At 51.3% G+C, this 16,536-nt stretch overlaps 1 protein-coding gene across 2 annotated transcripts in view; it reads left to right on the forward strand.

The window, feature by feature from the left end:
• Positions 1-16,536, forward strand: part of PAPPA2 (pappalysin 2) — a 94,486-nt gene that overhangs the window by 65,404 nt on the left and 12,546 nt on the right. For both annotated transcript variants that reach the window (XM_071565580.1, XM_071565581.1), the window contains exons 17-20: positions 5,783-5,951; positions 6,675-6,807; positions 7,936-8,045; positions 10,517-10,588. In XM_071565580.1, the coding sequence (XP_071421681.1) occupies positions 5,783-5,951; positions 6,675-6,807; positions 7,936-8,045; positions 10,517-10,588 (484 nt within the window). The remainder of the gene's footprint in view (positions 1-5,782; positions 5,952-6,674; positions 6,808-7,935; positions 8,046-10,516; positions 10,589-16,536) is intronic.

Consider the following 16,536-nt stretch of genomic DNA (forward strand, 5'->3'; position numbering starts at 1 on the left):
CGTGCAAACAGATCGACTGAGCTTGCAAAGTTAGGCCACCTCTGTCCTGCTGCAGCGACTGCTGGTAAAAGGGATGTCCTCTGGGAGATCCTGAGGCTCCTCTGATGTGTGAGTAAGTTCCCTATGGGGCTGAACAGCCTGTGAGACAAGTCAAGGAAAATCATGTGAAGTGGTTTCCATTTTCATAGCAGTGCTTGTTGACATCGCATTTTCACATTTGCTGTTATTACCACCATTGCTACTATTTCATCTGACATATGTGATGGTGGAATACAAAAGCCACATAAACAGAAAATGCATTGCTTTCTTATCGTGCAGATTAACTCCTATGTGAGTGGCCTGATCCCAGGCAAAAACCTTTTCTTGGAAGTGTAAATGTCACTGCACAGTCTCATCTGGAGCTCTGTGTGTACGCTCAGCAGGAGTACAAATCCCTTGGCATGGTGTAGTTGCTACCAGCCAGTAAGTGGGCCAGTCAGCTGCTGGATTGCTGGAAATCCTTCTGGTGTCTCAGCCCTGGTAGGGAGAGGGTGGGAACTGCCAGAGTGAGAAGCTTCTTTATTTTGATGAGACTGGTTTTGCAGAAAGTGAGGTGATGGAAAGCTCTTGTGGGGTGCAGGCTCTTGGTGTGCAAGCAGGGGGCTGAGCTGATGATTTGGACATAAGGTTTTAGGGTCTTCTGCTGTCTTTCTGGTTTCAGAAAACTGAGTTATTGATCTATTTTCTCCCTGTAGTCCATGAACCCAGCAAGGAAGAGCCTTGCAAAAGGATTTAGTGCCCATACAGGTGTTGATGGGCACAAGGAAGCCAAACTCTGTGTACTATAAACTGGGCAAAAGTCATGCGTGATCCATGACCAATACTGAAGACTCCTCATGCCCACTAATTAGCTCAGCCTTGGAAATGTAGTCAGAGTGCCTCTGAGTTATTCTTCTAGCTCTAGCTTTGCTCCTCAAGTGGTAGCACTACAGTGCCCATGTTATGCAGGCTGGAATCATCACTGGGATCCAGCTGTCTCTGTCCAAGACAGGATGATCTTGGACTCGGATGTTCATGCAATTCCCTCACTTTTGTTAGTTGAATTTTACTGCAGATTGAGTAGGGATGCTTAGAAGGTGCTGAGATCATAGTTGAAATTCACTTCCCACAGCATAAGTGGAATAGAAAGGGGATGAAGAAATCCGTTGACTCAGAAAGATACTTTTATCTGTCAACCTGGGTGAGGAAAGGCCCCCGGGAAATCACTGCTTGTCAGCAAGAGATCCTCGAGGAAATACTGATTGTGTAATCAAGATCCTGCCAGAGATTTGCTGCCTTTCTGCTGGCAGCATGGGCTGACTGACAATGCTGACATGAAGGGTAAAGCTTCTCTGACTCTTGTTAAAGGAAATCTGCTTTCAGCCTGGAGAAGCCACATAACAGCCTAGTTTGCAGCTGCCAAGCTGTTTCACTTCTAATCCCAAAGTAAGGATAACAAGGGGAACTTAACATATGCATTTGTGCTTTGCCATGAGAGCTCTCTGGATTTAGGCAGTGTCTGTTCAAAGGCAGCCCCAACCCACCACCTGGATCACACAAAGATATGAACTGTCAAGGAGAAATGTCCAGAGAAGAGCAATGAGGCTGGTGAAGGGACTGGAGCACAAGTGCTGTGGGGAGAGGCTGAGGGAGCTGGGGGTGTTTAGCCTGGAGAAGAGGAGGCTCAGAGGTGACCTCAGCACTGTCTGGAACTGCCTGAAGGGAAGTTCTGGCCAGGTGGGGGTTGGTCTTTTCTCCCAGGCACTCAGCAATAGGACAAGGGGACACAGGCTCAAGCTCTGCCAGGGGAAATTGAAGTTGGAGATGAGAAAAAACTTCTTTGCAGAGAGAGTGCCCAGGCATTGGAATGGCCTGCCCAGAGAGAGGGTGGATTCCCCATCCCTGGAGGTTTTTCAGCTGAGCTTGGCTGTGGCACTGAGTGCCATGATCTGGTAAAGGGACTGGAGTTGGACCAAGGGTTGGACTTGATGATCTTGGAGGTCTTTTCTACCCCAATCCATTCTATGATTCTATGTTTGGCATCTCCTACAGCTGCAGCATTGAAAAGCATTGAAAAGTTGGCCTGAGAATCAGGGGTCGGGTACTTTGAGGGAAATGGGCATCATTCCCACAGTGCTCCTTCCTTTTACTTCCACCATGAAGTGCCATCTGAAGCAGGTCTCTGACAGGAGTAGGCAAAACCAAGTTAGATGGAGTTTAGAGCAACCTGGAGGTTGGAAGGTGTCCATGTCCGTAGCAGGGGGTTTGGAATAAGAGGATCTTTAAGGTCCCTTCCAACCCACAAGAAGTCCATGGTTCTGTGATAACATCTAGGAGATCCTTTAGAGGAGCACTTTAATGCTGAGAAGATTCTCTCAGTTTGGGGACAAAAAAGGTCAGACCCTGCAGAGGGCTTATTTCACTTGCCCATTGTGGGATGATTCCCTGGAGATAAGAGATTTGGGCATCTCAAAGCTGCCTTTGTGAGGGGTTGAGCCTGTTCTTCTCGCTTGAGGGAATGGAGCAAAGAAGAATCTGGCACCCAGGTCTTTTGAGGCATCTTTTAAAGTCTCAGCAGGCATTTTGACCAGAGATCAGTGGAGCACAGCATGACCTCCTGCTCCTCTGCCTCCCCTCCCTGTTCAAAGACTACAGAGACCATGAAAGAGGAAGAGGAGGAGGAAATTGGACTGGAAGGACTTAGCAGACTGGGGGCTGGAAACAAAACAGAGTTCACAGCAGGCCAAGCAGGACAGCCTAACTTGGGAGCATCCCAGTTCAGCAGGGCACCAGGCACATCTGTAGTGAGGACAAAGGCATGGAGAGTTCACTGTCTCTGCCCACTTCTGGCCCCTTCCAGATAAGAAGCAAACACCTGCACAGCAGGTAAAGAAAACACAGGCTGCCAAATGGGCTCCTCTGTCCCTTCTACCTTTAAGGGCTCTGGTGAAGATTTACAGCCCAGGTTGCCCAGGCTGTTTGGAGCACAGCAGTGGAGGGTCCTACAAGCTGGTGGAGCTTTCTTTCAGTTTCCTGACACATCTCCCTCCTTCCCCACTATTCTTTTGGAAGCCATCAATCTCCTGCCATGGGAGAGGAGGCTTTAGGCTCATCTATCCCCATTCCTGTACAGTAAACCCAGTCCTCTAAGCTGGCTGGATCCCTGACAGGCTCCTGGAGCTGGGTGAGTGCTCTGCCTTCACCTCAGGTACAGCCCTCCCTGGCCTCAGACATCTCCACTGCCTCCTCCACCCAGTGGATGTCTGGTTGGAGGGTGAAGCATTGACTCCAATTTTCCTGGCTTCCTTGTTAATCCTCAAGAAATGCCACTAACCCAGATCAGAAGAAGTTGTGGGGGGCCCTGGAAATTTCAAGCTCCTATGAAGTTGTGTGTATTTATGTATCTACTTTTTTAAAAGCCTCTCCCTTCCCTTCCCCGTGCCTCAATATGAACTGCTCACTTCATACCTGCAGCAGAGGCCCCCATGGCACCATCTACCCCAGGGTCAGCCTGGGCCAACCGTGTTTGAAGTCTCTTCATGGATTCCGGGGGTGGGATGAGCCTCCAGAGCAAGGTGGTCCGGGGGGGATGCAGGTCCTGGGAAGGTGTGAGAGGCCATGCACAACACTGGGTCACTCCAGCACCACATCAAAATGAGGAGCCCTGATGAGGAAGATGGGACTGCAAACCACAGCCCGCACCTGTGCAAACTGCAGCTCTGGGGCATGTCCTCTCATGCTCAGCCCTTCTGCTCAGGTCTTCCCAGGCAGAGGGCCTCTGCCACAACCTGGAGAGCAACAAGGAGGTGCAGTGGCTGCATCAGTTATACCCCAGTGGTCAGGGGGGAAGTGAGAAATTGGGTGTGGCTGGGATGCTCCTGGTTTGCAAAGGAGTTTGCTCAGTGTCTGAGGCATTAGTTGTTGCAGTGAGACTTCACACCATCCATTTACTCCTATGTCCTTAACCCCCCAGTGATTTACCCCTGGCAGGTCATACAGCTGGATGACACCCTGTGTCCCTGGAAGTTCAAGAAGGGGAAAATGCCTTGAAGGCCTGGACATCCCACATGGATTAGTATCTTTTGGGATGTGCCTTTGCTCGTGTTTCAAGCTGGACCAGAGCAAAGCAGCCAGACAGCCAAGGTCTGATGGGGACATCCTTGAAAGTCAGTGACTGTGATCCCCACGGAAAGGGCAAGCAAAGAATAAAGTTAAATTAGGCATGTAATGAAACCACAAATGCCCACAGAGGGATCCAGAGTTGCTCCTTCTTGTCAGCCTTATAAAATACTACATGGTTGCAGTTCCCTTAGTCGATCCAAGGCTACTGCTGTCAGGGTGATTATTTCAGCACCCCTCACTGCTCAGGTGCTCACACAGGGCCATCCTCACTCCTGGCAGGGGCTGGTGGGGAGATTTGTGCAGAGCTCTGTGCTAATGGACTTGCTGTGTCCCACTCCCTACCCTGCAGCTCCTGCTGGAACCTGAATTCACCTCGGCAGGAACCCACCATTCCTTTATACACTCTTTAGGAAAAACAGATCCCTAATTTCTGAAGGGAGAAGGGGAATCTCCAAGAGCTGCAAATATTTTAAAATGTTAGAAAGTTTCAAAATTCTCAGAAGTTTCATATCCAGGAATTTCCAGCAGAAATGTGATGGGGATGGCCACCAGTTCCTGGCCTGGGTGTGGCAATGAGGTGCACAGGGGTCCCCTTGATGCTCCAGGCTGTGTGTCCCTGCACTGTGTGTTGGGTGGCTCCACAGTGTCATGACCCTACCCTGTGTGTTGGGATGGCCACACACACCATCTGCTGCTCTCAGAACAAGAAGCAATTTAATTCTTTCCCCCAGGGATTTCTCTAACCCAGTTACCCCCCTGCACATACCTGTGACACGCTATAAACTCCATAACACGGCTCCTGGAGCCCAGCCTGCTGGCACCTCTGGTGGGAGAGGGCAGGGGCAGGCAGCTGGAGCAGGCTGCCCAGTAAAGAAGGACAGGAGTGGAGGAAAAGTCTCATTAAGAATGGAGCAATTGGTTCTGGCTCAGGTAAATCCCATCAGGGCACTGACATGTCCTTTGCTGTGAGAGCAGTGCTTGGCCAGCCTGATGCCTCACCAGTTTTGATGCCTCTGTGTGAAAGATGTGGTGTCTCTGTTGCTGCCAAGGACAGGGTACTGAAAAGTGGGTGGGCTCCACTCCTGGACTCTCTTTCTGTCTTTTCTTGGCAAGTGGTTTGTGCCTGAGCTGTTTTAGCAGCACGGGATGGTGTTGGTCTGCTGTGGAATGGCAGCCCCTCGGCCAGAGCAGGATTGACGGGTCTGGGTCTGGCTGGAGTACAAAGAGGAGCCTCAGGAGCAGCTGGGCACAGGCCAGAGGGTTTACTGCTGCAGGCAAGCTCCATCCAGCAAAGTATGTAGCTACTGGCTGTGGGACAAAGCAGCCCAGGATCTGCAGGGACTGCTGGGCAGAGAGGAAGGGTTTAGGGGCACCATGAGAAGCAGGGAGCAAAGGAGTGGTGAGATCAGTGCAATCCTCTCAATGAGGAGAAGAACAGCTCCTTGTTAAGCATGGACTGTCATCTTGGAAGGACTTGTTTGTGGTGAGGTGTGGTTTGGTGAAGGAAAGCCCCACTCATGGCAGGTTTGATTGTGCTCCAGGAGCAAAGTCTTTGGGCTGCTCCTGACGTGTAGATGCCTGGTACAGCCCAGATGGGGTGTCTGTGGTGCTGCAGCTCAGTCTGGTGTCTGTGTTTCCCCAGGAAGTTCCTGAAGGTCCAGTGCCTGGAGAGTGGGCAGTGGGAAGAGGGTCGCTGTGTTCCCGTGGTGTGTGAGCCCCCACCTCCCGTCTTCGAGGGCATGTACAACTGCACCCAGGGCTTCGAGCTGGACAGCCAGTGTGTCCTCAACTGTGAGCCACAGGGACAGCAGGTGGGTTTCTGGGGGGGAGGCAGAGATCAGCCATCCCCTGTGTTACAGAGCACCTGGGGAACGCAGGGCTCCCCGTGCCCCGCTGTGCAGAGGGGCCCCACGGCTGCTTGACCAACCCCAAGGTCAAATGCCTTTGTACCACCAAAAAGTATGTGCCCTGTAAGCCCAAAACTTTTCTTCCTGACCTTGGCACAGACCATGGCACAGGGTGCACCACTGCCTGGGGATGCTGCTCTGCTCCTTGGGGACCTATCTGGAAAGCAGTGGTCCTAAGAAACTTGGCTTGTCTTGGATGAAAAGACTCAGAAAGCTTAAGTGGAGGCTGTCTAGCAGGTATCAGGAACTGCTGTGAGTGCAGTCACCTGGGATGATGGGCAACCTTGCTGCAACAGGTGTGCTCCCCAAGGGGCTTCCCTGAGGATGGAGGCTGCTGCCTGCCAGTTCTTCCACCCAGGTATCTCCTGTGATGCACAGAAAAGGCTTTGTCAAAAGAAGTGTGGTCAAATACTTCTGGTGGGATTGAGCAGCACTTGGAAAACAATTGACTTTCTGGTCAGTGCACACAGGCTGGACCAGATGGCTGCAATCCAGCTGTCCTGGGGAACTTCCCTCTGAACTGCCCTTCTGGGAGGGGTGTCCTTGCATTGTGCTCCCCCCAGAGCTGGGCAGTGCCTAGGCAGGCTGAGCCCAGCCAGCAGTAACCTGCTCTCCCTCTCCTTCCAGGTTCCCATCGTCTGCACCAAGGAGGGCTTGTGGACAGAGGAGTTCAAACTGTGTGAGAGCTTGCGGGGTACCTGCCCACCTCCCCCAGAGCTGAACCTCGTGGAGTACAAGTGCGAGCAGGGACATGGCATAGGTGAGGGCAAATGAAAGCCAAACAGAAACCAAACTTCCTGTTGACTCGGTGCTCCCAGAGAGCTGCAGGTCACAGTGACTCTTCTTTTACCAATCCCCATTAAATCTGTGACAAATAGCCTGTTTTTTCTTCAATCCTCTTTATAGACAGGGACTGCTTTAGCCTTGTTCATGCCCTGATTGTACTCGTGGGCAAGACACAAAGTTAAAGCTGGCTCCAGCATAGGCTCTCTGTTTTCAGAAGCAGCAGGGACTTGTCTCTAGGGCAAACCCAGTCCTTTGCATTAATTCTCCTGATCTTGAGCCCTCCATTCCCCCTGAAGTCTCTCCACTTGCTACTACTACTGATGTTTGCAGGGTTCATGTGACAGGTCCTAGATAAAAGCCACAAAAGCTGCAGTGACAATCGTGTGTAACAGGGCACTTTCACCAGATGAGGGACCACATCATCCATTTCTTTCTGCAGGACTTGGTTGTTTTGTGCTTTCAGGAAAAGCTGCAACACTCAGCCACAGTTGTTGCATCCTGCCCAGCATCCCCTTGGACAGGATGCTCAAGCAAAGCCTGTGTCACTCCAAACCAAACACACCAGTCATCCCAATCTGATCCAACCAGGCTGAGCTGAGTCTGTCTAATGGTAGGGACTGCTAAGGTCAACCTTTGAACAAACCTGATGTGAGGCTGGGGTTAGTGCTGGGATACACCTGGTTTTCCAAGGTGATTTTTGCAACTTTTTTTCTTCCTGAGTCATGGGAAGGCAGTGGGAATTCAGTGTGGTAGTAAAACAATGAAAGGTGCTTCCTAATATGTCAACAAACCTCCTATAGCATCCAGGCCAGACTTCTTTTCATGCTGGGTCCCACGTCCTGTCATCAAGGTGTGAATCTGTCTCTTAGGCTGTGTTCAGTTTTCCTCTCATCTGGGAGAAGGGAATTGGGCACGAGTCCTGTAGGCTCTTGGATAGTTCAAGATTTGGAGAAGAAATTGCTCTTCCAGGTTGGGAGGAAAATGTTCTGCTCTGTCTGTCAGTACCCTCAGTGAGGACCCTACAAATCTGTGTTTGGTGCCCTCCTGTGAACCATCAGTTCCTGGTTCCTGGTGAGGTCCTCAAGGCTCTCTCCTCCCTCAGGTGCTGTGTGCACACCTTCCTGTGTCATCCCTCCCAGCGACCCTGTCATACTGCCCAAAAATGTCACTGCTGAGACAATGGATCACCGGCTGCAGCCCACCAGAGTCCAGGTAAGGGGGGAGATGGGTTCCTCTAGCTGGCTCTGGCTTGTGTTTTAAACCAAAGTCTCTTTGCCTTGGGTGAAGAAGGGTAAGACTTAGAAAGACAAGTAGTGCATGCTACTGCACAGCCTCCTGCTCTCCCGTACCAAAGTTCAGCATAAGTTACCAGCTGCCAAGACAGCTTTCAAGGACTTGTAGGATACCACAATAAGTGAAGTTTAATGCAAGAATCCCACTGATTTTTCAGGACGTGCTGTGTGCCTAAACCTGCTAAGCTGCTGTTTATTGTCAGCCAGTGTGCTGGGATAGCAAAAGCCACCCCTGGCACAGCGTGAGCCTGGGTCCCCAATTACCTGGCAGCAGAGATGCAACCCCAGGCAGGCATGTCCCTGCCAAGGGGGAGGCAGGGCACTGTCAGCTGAAAGGTATCTCCAGCTGCCAGGACCCGCTGGCCAGCCGGTTGCCTCTGCTGCTGGAACAGGAGAGCCTTTCCCTCCCCATCTCTTACTCATTTTGTAGGCAAAGCAGCTCAAATAGCTCAAATAGTTTGGATCCTCATGGCACGACTTTCCCAAAAAGCAGCTCTGCCGGGGTAATATTTCTTAAAATAAAAACGAGATGCATAAGGAAGGAGGTGGAACAAAGAAAAGCAAACAATCTTCCCAGGAGCCAGTGCTCCCATCCAAATGCTTTCCCCTGCTCCTGGGAAGCCGCAGGAGGCCCAGCATCGTGCCTGTGGATACTACTGTACGTCGCCTTGAATCAGCCCCATGGCTGCCAGGGGGGCGAGGATGCCTGGGCTGTGTGGGCTGGTTAAGCACGAGCCTTGGAAGGAGTCCTTGCCTTTGAGGGATCGGATGGCTTGGCCCATCGAGGCAGTGGTGTTCGGCTTCCCTTTCACCACCACTGTGGGCTTTCGTGCAAGGGAGGCATTTTGCACAGAGGAGGGGGAGGGAGAGGAGATGTTATTTTAAGAATCAGCGCTGCCCCTTGCCAGGAGCTCTCTCCCTGGACCATCTTGTTTCCCTCCCTGCCCTGGCTTCTGTCTCTGCTCCCCACTTTGTCCCCCAAGGATCCAGCAGTTTGCTGTCCTGAGAGCTGCCATGCTCCTGAGGGATGGAGGGGATGGGGAGAACAACACAGGGAGGTGCAGAGGCCACTCAGGGAGGGCACAGTCCTGTTTTGCTTTCAGATCTGATTCATTGCAGCCCACATCCAAGCAGGTTTGTCCCTCTGCCCTTATTCCCCATCCTGGAATATGAGTATACTAATATAAGTATGCGAAAATGGCATTGAAGTTGCACAACAACCACAACAAAACTCCCCAGTGAGGTTGGGATGTGCAGATCCTCTGAGCTGGGTGGGAATTGGTGAGCTCAGCCAGTATTCTCTGCCCCACTGAGCCAGCTCCCTCTGGGTCTGTCCTTCCTGCACTATCTGAGCATGGCCAGGTCCTCATCCTGCTCCAACCCCATCGCAGTCTAGACCAAAGATGCAGCAGAAGGACCTGCGGCAGATCTGTGTGGGCAGAGCTGCCCCATCCTGAGCTGATGTGCCACCTGGGAATGCTGGAGCTGGCCTGTGTGCCACTGCATGTGTCAAACAGGAGGCTGGGAGAAAACATACCTACCCCTCTGTGTGACTCCCATGCTGCGAAGGGCATCCTAGGACACTTTCACAGGCCAGACACTGTTTTATGGGGCCTCAGATTTCAAAGCTTGCCTGAGCTTTACAAGGAGGAAATTGCATGTGCGGTGGGGCTTTTCTTCCCCCTGTGTAATCATGAGTGTTCCCCACAAACCCCAGCTGAATGAGAGGGACGGCGCGTTCCAGGGCCGGGAAACCGAGCCCTTCACATCTCACTCCTGTGTCCATCTGGCTGCAACAGCTGAGTTCGTGCCTTGTAAATACCAGAGATAACCTCAGAGTGACCGTGAGCCTGGTGTGTTTGCTCCAGGTCAGGTCTGGGGAGATGAGTCCTTCCAGGACGCAGTTTTTGGAGCCTGAGCAGGCATCAATGGGTTAATTGAAGCAGGCACTGAGTGATGACTGGCTGAGCAGCTCCTCACCTAGTCAGATACTGTATAGTGGCACTGCCAGCTAAACCCATTTCTCTGGTTGTCCCTGCCATCTCCCTTTGTCCTTTTGTATGGATATAGAAACACAGAATATTTAAAGTTGGAAAAGACCTCCAAGATCACCAAGTCCATCCAATATGCATCTAGATCTACACACACACAGAGACACAGATGTGTCTGTGTCTGGCCTCTGCCTCAGACAACATGCCCTTGTTTAGGGGTCATCCAGGTGCTGGTGCCCTGGGTTTGTTGGGTCTCAAAGGGTCCTGGGGCTGCCACTGCTGTTCTGCCCCACAGTGAGCAACTCAGTGTTGCAGGAGACCCTCTAGCTCCATAAAGCACTGGTGGCTGTTCCCTTCCCTCTGCCCCCTCACCTAACAGCTCTCTTCTCCTTGCCCCCAGAACATTGTGTGCACGGGCAGGCTGCGGTGGTACCCGGACCCCTCCGTCATTCACTGCATCCAGTCATGCGAGGTAAGCCCTCCCTGCCCCCTGCACAAGCTGCCTGCTCCTTGCAGGAGAACTCCTGGCAATGGAGACTTTGCCCTCATGTTTGCTCTGAGCTGGGCCAGGGCTTGCTGTATGAGTGGAGATAACAGAGGAAGCATCCTTGGGTACAGCCCCCCACAGCCAGAGCGATGCTGGGAAGCAAGAGCTGCACAATAACCCATTTCCTTGCTTGCCTGCTGCTTCTTGGCCAGCCCTGGAAGAATATTCTAGCAAAAGGATTTCACTGGCAAGGGGTATCCCCCAAAAGCCCAAGCTGACTCCAAGCTGGAATATTTCCTTAACCAGAACCGCAGTTCTAGAGTAACATGGGTCCAGAAAAGCCCTGTGTGACTCACGCGTCCAACCCAAACAACCAGGATTTCCAGCCTTGTACATGCAAAACAAACTGCTCCTGAAGAATCTGCAGACAAAGAATTCCTTGCAGAAATTGGTTAGCCACTCATTTTGCTTTGAATAATGACCAGGCAGGAGAAAATCATAGGCAGCCTGGAGTCAGTTCGCAAAGGAAATTAAAAATAGGCAGTCTTTGTCAAGCACTAGTTGTTATTATGATTGAGGATAAAAGGAAAAAGTGGGGGAATTTTGGAATGTTGTATGCTGAAAATTTGGGATTTTTACCAAAAAGGAAAATGTAAATGGAGTTTGCACACCAAAAATAGCTTTGGGTTTTGCTGATTGTATTTTTTATGTGCTCATTTTAATGCGAGTGATTGCTTTGCTCCCTGGTTCTGCCTAGCTCAGCTCTTTGTCGACTGAAGTGTAGGAGAAAGGGTGATGTTGCTGGGGGCACGTCCCCAGGAAGGAAACCTTATGGTCTGCAGAAGGTGCAGCAGTTATTTTCCAAACTCATGGCTGTGTTGTGCATGTCTATGGCAGGACACATGCAGAAAGAGTAGGGGAATGAGGTGCTGTGCACTAGAGAGGTGTTTGGTGAATGAGTACCAGAGGTTAGTGATGGATCCTTCGGCATTTTGGGAGCTCCAAGTCTTCTAAACCACATCTTTTAGCTGAGATCTGGGGGTAATGTATTTGAAGTGGCATGGCTTATGTGGAAGAGCAGTCCAGATGGCTGTGGTGATCATCCCTGTGGTGGTTCTGCTAGCAAGGGAGAACTTCTCCTTGTGCTCTCTTGGAGTTTCTTCCAAAAAAGAAGCAGATGGGGTGTGAGGTGCTCCTTCTTTCCTTCCTATGTGGCTCAGGGGACAGAAAGCTGATGCTTGCTTAGGCTCAGGTACACCAGACTGACCTCAGTGTTTCCTCCTCTGTGGTTCCTGCACCTCACCTTGGGTCTGTGTCTTCAGTGAGTGATCCTGTAGGGAATGATGAAAAATGCCAGCTTATTTGTGTGTGTGTGTGAGAGAGAGAGGGGACTGACTGCCTGAAGTCCCAGCATCTCACTGTAACAATCACTGTCTTCTCATCAGCCACCCAAACGTGCTCATGGCCAGCATGACCTCTTTCTGTTCCTGTTTGCTCCTAGGAAGCAATTCTAGGCAGCACTCTTGGCATACAGGAGGTTAAGCAAGGCAAAATCTTGTAGTGTCCTACCAGAAGATGGAGAGTCCATGTTCTCCATCACCCCTGTGGATTTTTAATGCTTTTTCTGCTTTCAATTAGTGTTTCATCAGGAATGACCAAGCAGTCAGTACATACTCTTCCATCTGAGGTCTCACCAAAGCCCTGCACAAAGCTCCCTTGTGCTGCAAATGTCTCTTTTGATGGGACACAGGACTTTATCTGTTGTTTCTGTAGTTGCATCAGTCTGGCAGCTCAGATATCCTGAGGTCAGCAAGTACACCCAGATCTTTCTCTGCCTCCTTTGTTTCCAAATGATGAGTGCCAAGCTAACAGCAGATGTTTTGCTATCAGTACAAGAGGTTGCCCTTCAGTTTTATACAAGTCAATGTCATCTTGCTTCTCTCTCTCTAGTCCTTCAGGTCATCTAACTATTTGTTAGATATCCTGATCCCCCTCTGTGGAACAAAGTGCCTTCTTCCTTGTTAGCAGTTTCATCAGTGCAGGCCTATTTTTAAGGTCACAGTCACTCTCTGTAACACCAATGAAGATTCATCCTCAGATAGTTTCTTTCACCCTGATGCTCTCCTTTTGATACAGCTCACAGCCTTCTCTCATCCCTGTTCTCCTCCTCCTCATCTCTCCTCTACATGTCTTTGATTATTTTTTTCATTGTGTTTCCTCCTACAGTGCTGGAAGTTGTTAAGGTTGGACCAATAATCCAAATCCTCCTAGATAACCATTTTTTTTGACTTGTGTTTTATAGTAGTCATTGTCTTGTCATAAAGAATAACCTTTACCAAAAGTGTCTTGTTCAAATTACTGCTCTGGGAGCTACTGCTTGGCTCTGGGAAGACGGGAGCAGTTACCAGTCTCCCCATTCGACCAGAGAAAACACCCTGAATGTTGTTTCCACCTCATCTGTGCTGCCTTTCATCCTCATTCCTATTCCTCTCTTGCCCCCATCATTGTGACCAAAAGCACTGCAGTTCTCAGGGGCCACTGCACTTGGAACCCAATCTGTTGGGGGATATGGAGGCATCAGACAGGGGGAGTGGGGTAGAGATGGAATAGCACAGAATCACAGGATATGCTGAGTTGGAAGGGACCCACAAGGATCATCGAGCCCAACCCTCAGCCCTGCACAGGGCCATCCCCAGGAGTCACACCCTGTGCCTGAGTGTTTGTCCAAAAGCTTCTTGAGCTTTGTTAGCTTTGGTGCTGTGCCCACTGCCCTGGGGAGCCTGGTCAGTGCCCGACCACCCTCTGAGTGAAGAACCTTTTTCTAATATCCAACCTAACCCTGCCCTGACACAGCTCCAGGCCATTCCCTCACATCCTGCCCCTGGTCCCCACAGAGCAGAGATCAGTGCCTGCCCCTCCCAAGGAAGTTGTATCTGCAATAAGGTCTCCCCTCAGTCTCCTCTTCTCCAGCTGAACACACCAAGTGCCCTCAGCTGCTCCTCACACACTGCCCCTCAAGGCCATTCCCCATCTTTGGTGCCCTCCTTTGGATGATCTCTGATGGCTCAATATCTTCCTTACATTTTGTCCCCCCCAAACTGCCCCAATATTGCAGGTGAGGCCACCACAGTGCAGAGCAGAGCAGGATAATCCCCTCCCTCTCCTGGCCATGCTGGGCCTGATGCCCCCCAGGACAGAGATGACCCTCCTGGATCCAGGGCACTGCTGACTTGTGGCCAACTGGCCACTGACCAGGACTCCCAGGGCCCTTTCCCAGCACTGCTTTCCAACATCATATTCCCCAGTCTGTCCGTATATCCCAAGCTGACCCATCCCAGGGGCAGGATCTGGCACTTCCCCTTGCTGAAGTTCCTATGGCTGGTGATTGTCCAGCCCTCTCCTTTGTCAAGGTCTCTCTGTAGGGCCTCCCTGCCTTCAGTAGAGTCAACAGCGCCTTCAAGTTTCCTGTCATCTGCCAACTTGCTCAGTATCCCCTCCAGTCCTGCATCCAAGTCATTTATGAAAATGTAGAAGAGCACAGGGCCCAAGAAACCCCACTAGTGACAGGTCACCAGTCTGTAATCCATCCTTACCACATGGTGACCCCCACCACTCATGGTTCAGCTTCACTGGCCATGCCCATGGGACATGTTAGTCCCAGGTTCCTCCTCATTTCAAAGGAATCCCGCAATGGAGACTCCTCCCTTAAGAGCTCAGGCTCTGCCATCCTCTGGGCAGTGAAATGCTGTTCCAGTGGACTGTCCATGTCACCTCAGTTCTGAGTCACCCCTTGCAGATTCCATTGTCTCTCCATTGACTGCCAAGTGTGTGTTGGATCAGGAAGCTTTCTCTTCTGGATGCCTTAGTGAGGGGAACAACCCTACATAAGAGAAATCCAGGCCACCTGGCAGCCTACGCTGTCTCTCCCTGGTGGAGTCACTTCAGGCCGGGGCATGGGAGCAGTAGCCAAGACTCAACCTTCCCAGCCCCAGCTGGAGCTCTGCCTCACATTGGAAAGTCCAGGTCACTGTGCAATGGCATTAGAGGGACTCTCGCTCATCTTTGTCCTACACTGGCGGTGGATCAGCCTGTCTGCTCATCCCTCTCACTCCTCTCCCCACCTCCCTTCTCTTTCCATTAATCTGGTCGTCCATCTGCCTCCTGCTCTCTTGCTGTGCCTTGCCAAGTTCCCCAGTGCCAGAGCAGTGAGGCACATATTTCAGGGAGGGAGGGAGGGATGCAAACCCTTCCAGGAGCCCATCAGGAATACGAGTTAGTGCCGAGCGCGCTTCGCCTCTCGAGGGCCAGCGGAACATCTCGTCCCCTGCCATCAGTAGAAAAACAGATGGCAGCACCAAGGGAGGGGGCTTGGGGCTGTGGGGAGAGGGGAGTGGAGGAGGAGAGGAACCCTCCTCCCCGCCATGGGTTGGGAGAAAGTGGTTTTGGTCCTAATGGTGTGTTTGGCTGCTGTGAGGGAGGTGTCTGCAGTATCTGGGACACATTCTCCTAAGCCATCCCAAGGTGACCACCTCTGGTATGTCCTCTTCCTGTACCCTAGAGCAATTGAGGCTGTTGACTTCAGAGGAGACAGCATGTACAGTCATCCAGGTTGCTCCCTTGGACTATTCCTGCCATGGTCCAAAATAGTCTGTGCCCCAGCATGGCTGCTATAGAGCAACCCCTAACCTGTGCAACATCCTACACCTGCACCCTTCTGTCCCCCACCACAGAGGCTCCTGTGGTTCACGTTGTGGTTGTGGCTTAGGTGCAAAAGTTCACTCATTTTATCTCATTGTGTTTACCCAGTGTTATGCACAGGATGGGGTAACCACTCCTGTCCTGCTCTAATGCACTCAGAGGAAGGGAGGCTGCTCTTTCAGTGATCAGAGAGAATGCAGGCAGCTTTTTTGGGCAGCCACTGCCTTGTACAACATGCTGACCTCATTCCCACCTTGAGCTTCATGTCATCATTACATGCAGGTAGCAAATGGTTAATTGGAAGGCACATTGACTTGAGGTCTCTGCCTCACACCCTGGGTGAAAATGGGCCATAGCAGAATGCTGTTTGGGAGCATCAGCTGCTGGGAATTTCTGAGGTCCTCCCTGCATCAGGACAAGGTCTCACTGCCCTTGTTCGTGCTGCTGGTCATATTATCACGGTCATAAAACACTAATCTGTTCCCTGTTTTGTGGTTTTCCTGAGGTATTACAATGGAAATGATGAAATAGGGATTGAAGTGTGCTTGTGGTTGCAAGTTGTTCCTAAGTTTCTCAATCCAACAGGTAGTGAAAGACCCAGATGGACCCTTGGCTCTTCCCACCAGCAAGCACAAAACCCTTGCTGGGCACATCCGTGGCTTGTGTCCAGCATTTGTCAGTCAGAATTAACCTCTTTGAAGGCATATGAGACAGGGATGGTGGGAAGTCTCACCTAAAATCTCACTGCTGTGCTTTGGTGTGACAGGAGACAGGGTGCAACTCACTGCAGCCAGTCCAGCTGCCTCTGACCCTCAGTGGGCCTGGGGACTCTTGGTTGTCCCTCATCCCAGGCTTGAGGGTCATGGCAAAGCTCAGAACAAGAAACTGGTCAAAACACGATGCTGGTGGAATGCTCTGCTCTGGGAAAGATTATCTTTTACTTCTGGGGCTTAAGGCAATAAGGACTACAGGCACCCCAGCTTCTTCAAGGAGACACTGTAGAGCAACTGGGTAGAATTTACTCACCCTCTCATGATTCTCACATCATCACTATCTCACCTCTTGGACCAGGCAGTGCTGTTCCTTCCACCAGCCTTAATGCACATGGTGGGGGAGCACAGGAGCATGGACTGCAGGTAGTGACCACTTGTGGGTCAGATGTGGCCCCTGACTGGTGAATACAAAGCCCTTCGTGCTGTGGAGGTGGAAGGCAAGGTGGGGAGTTCTCTGTGTAC

Source organism: Pithys albifrons, chromosome 10 (assembly GCF_047495875.1).
Source record: "Pithys albifrons albifrons isolate INPA30051 chromosome 10, PitAlb_v1, whole genome shotgun sequence".
In the NCBI taxonomy this organism is placed as follows: Eukaryota; Metazoa; Chordata; class Aves; order Passeriformes; family Thamnophilidae; genus Pithys; species Pithys albifrons.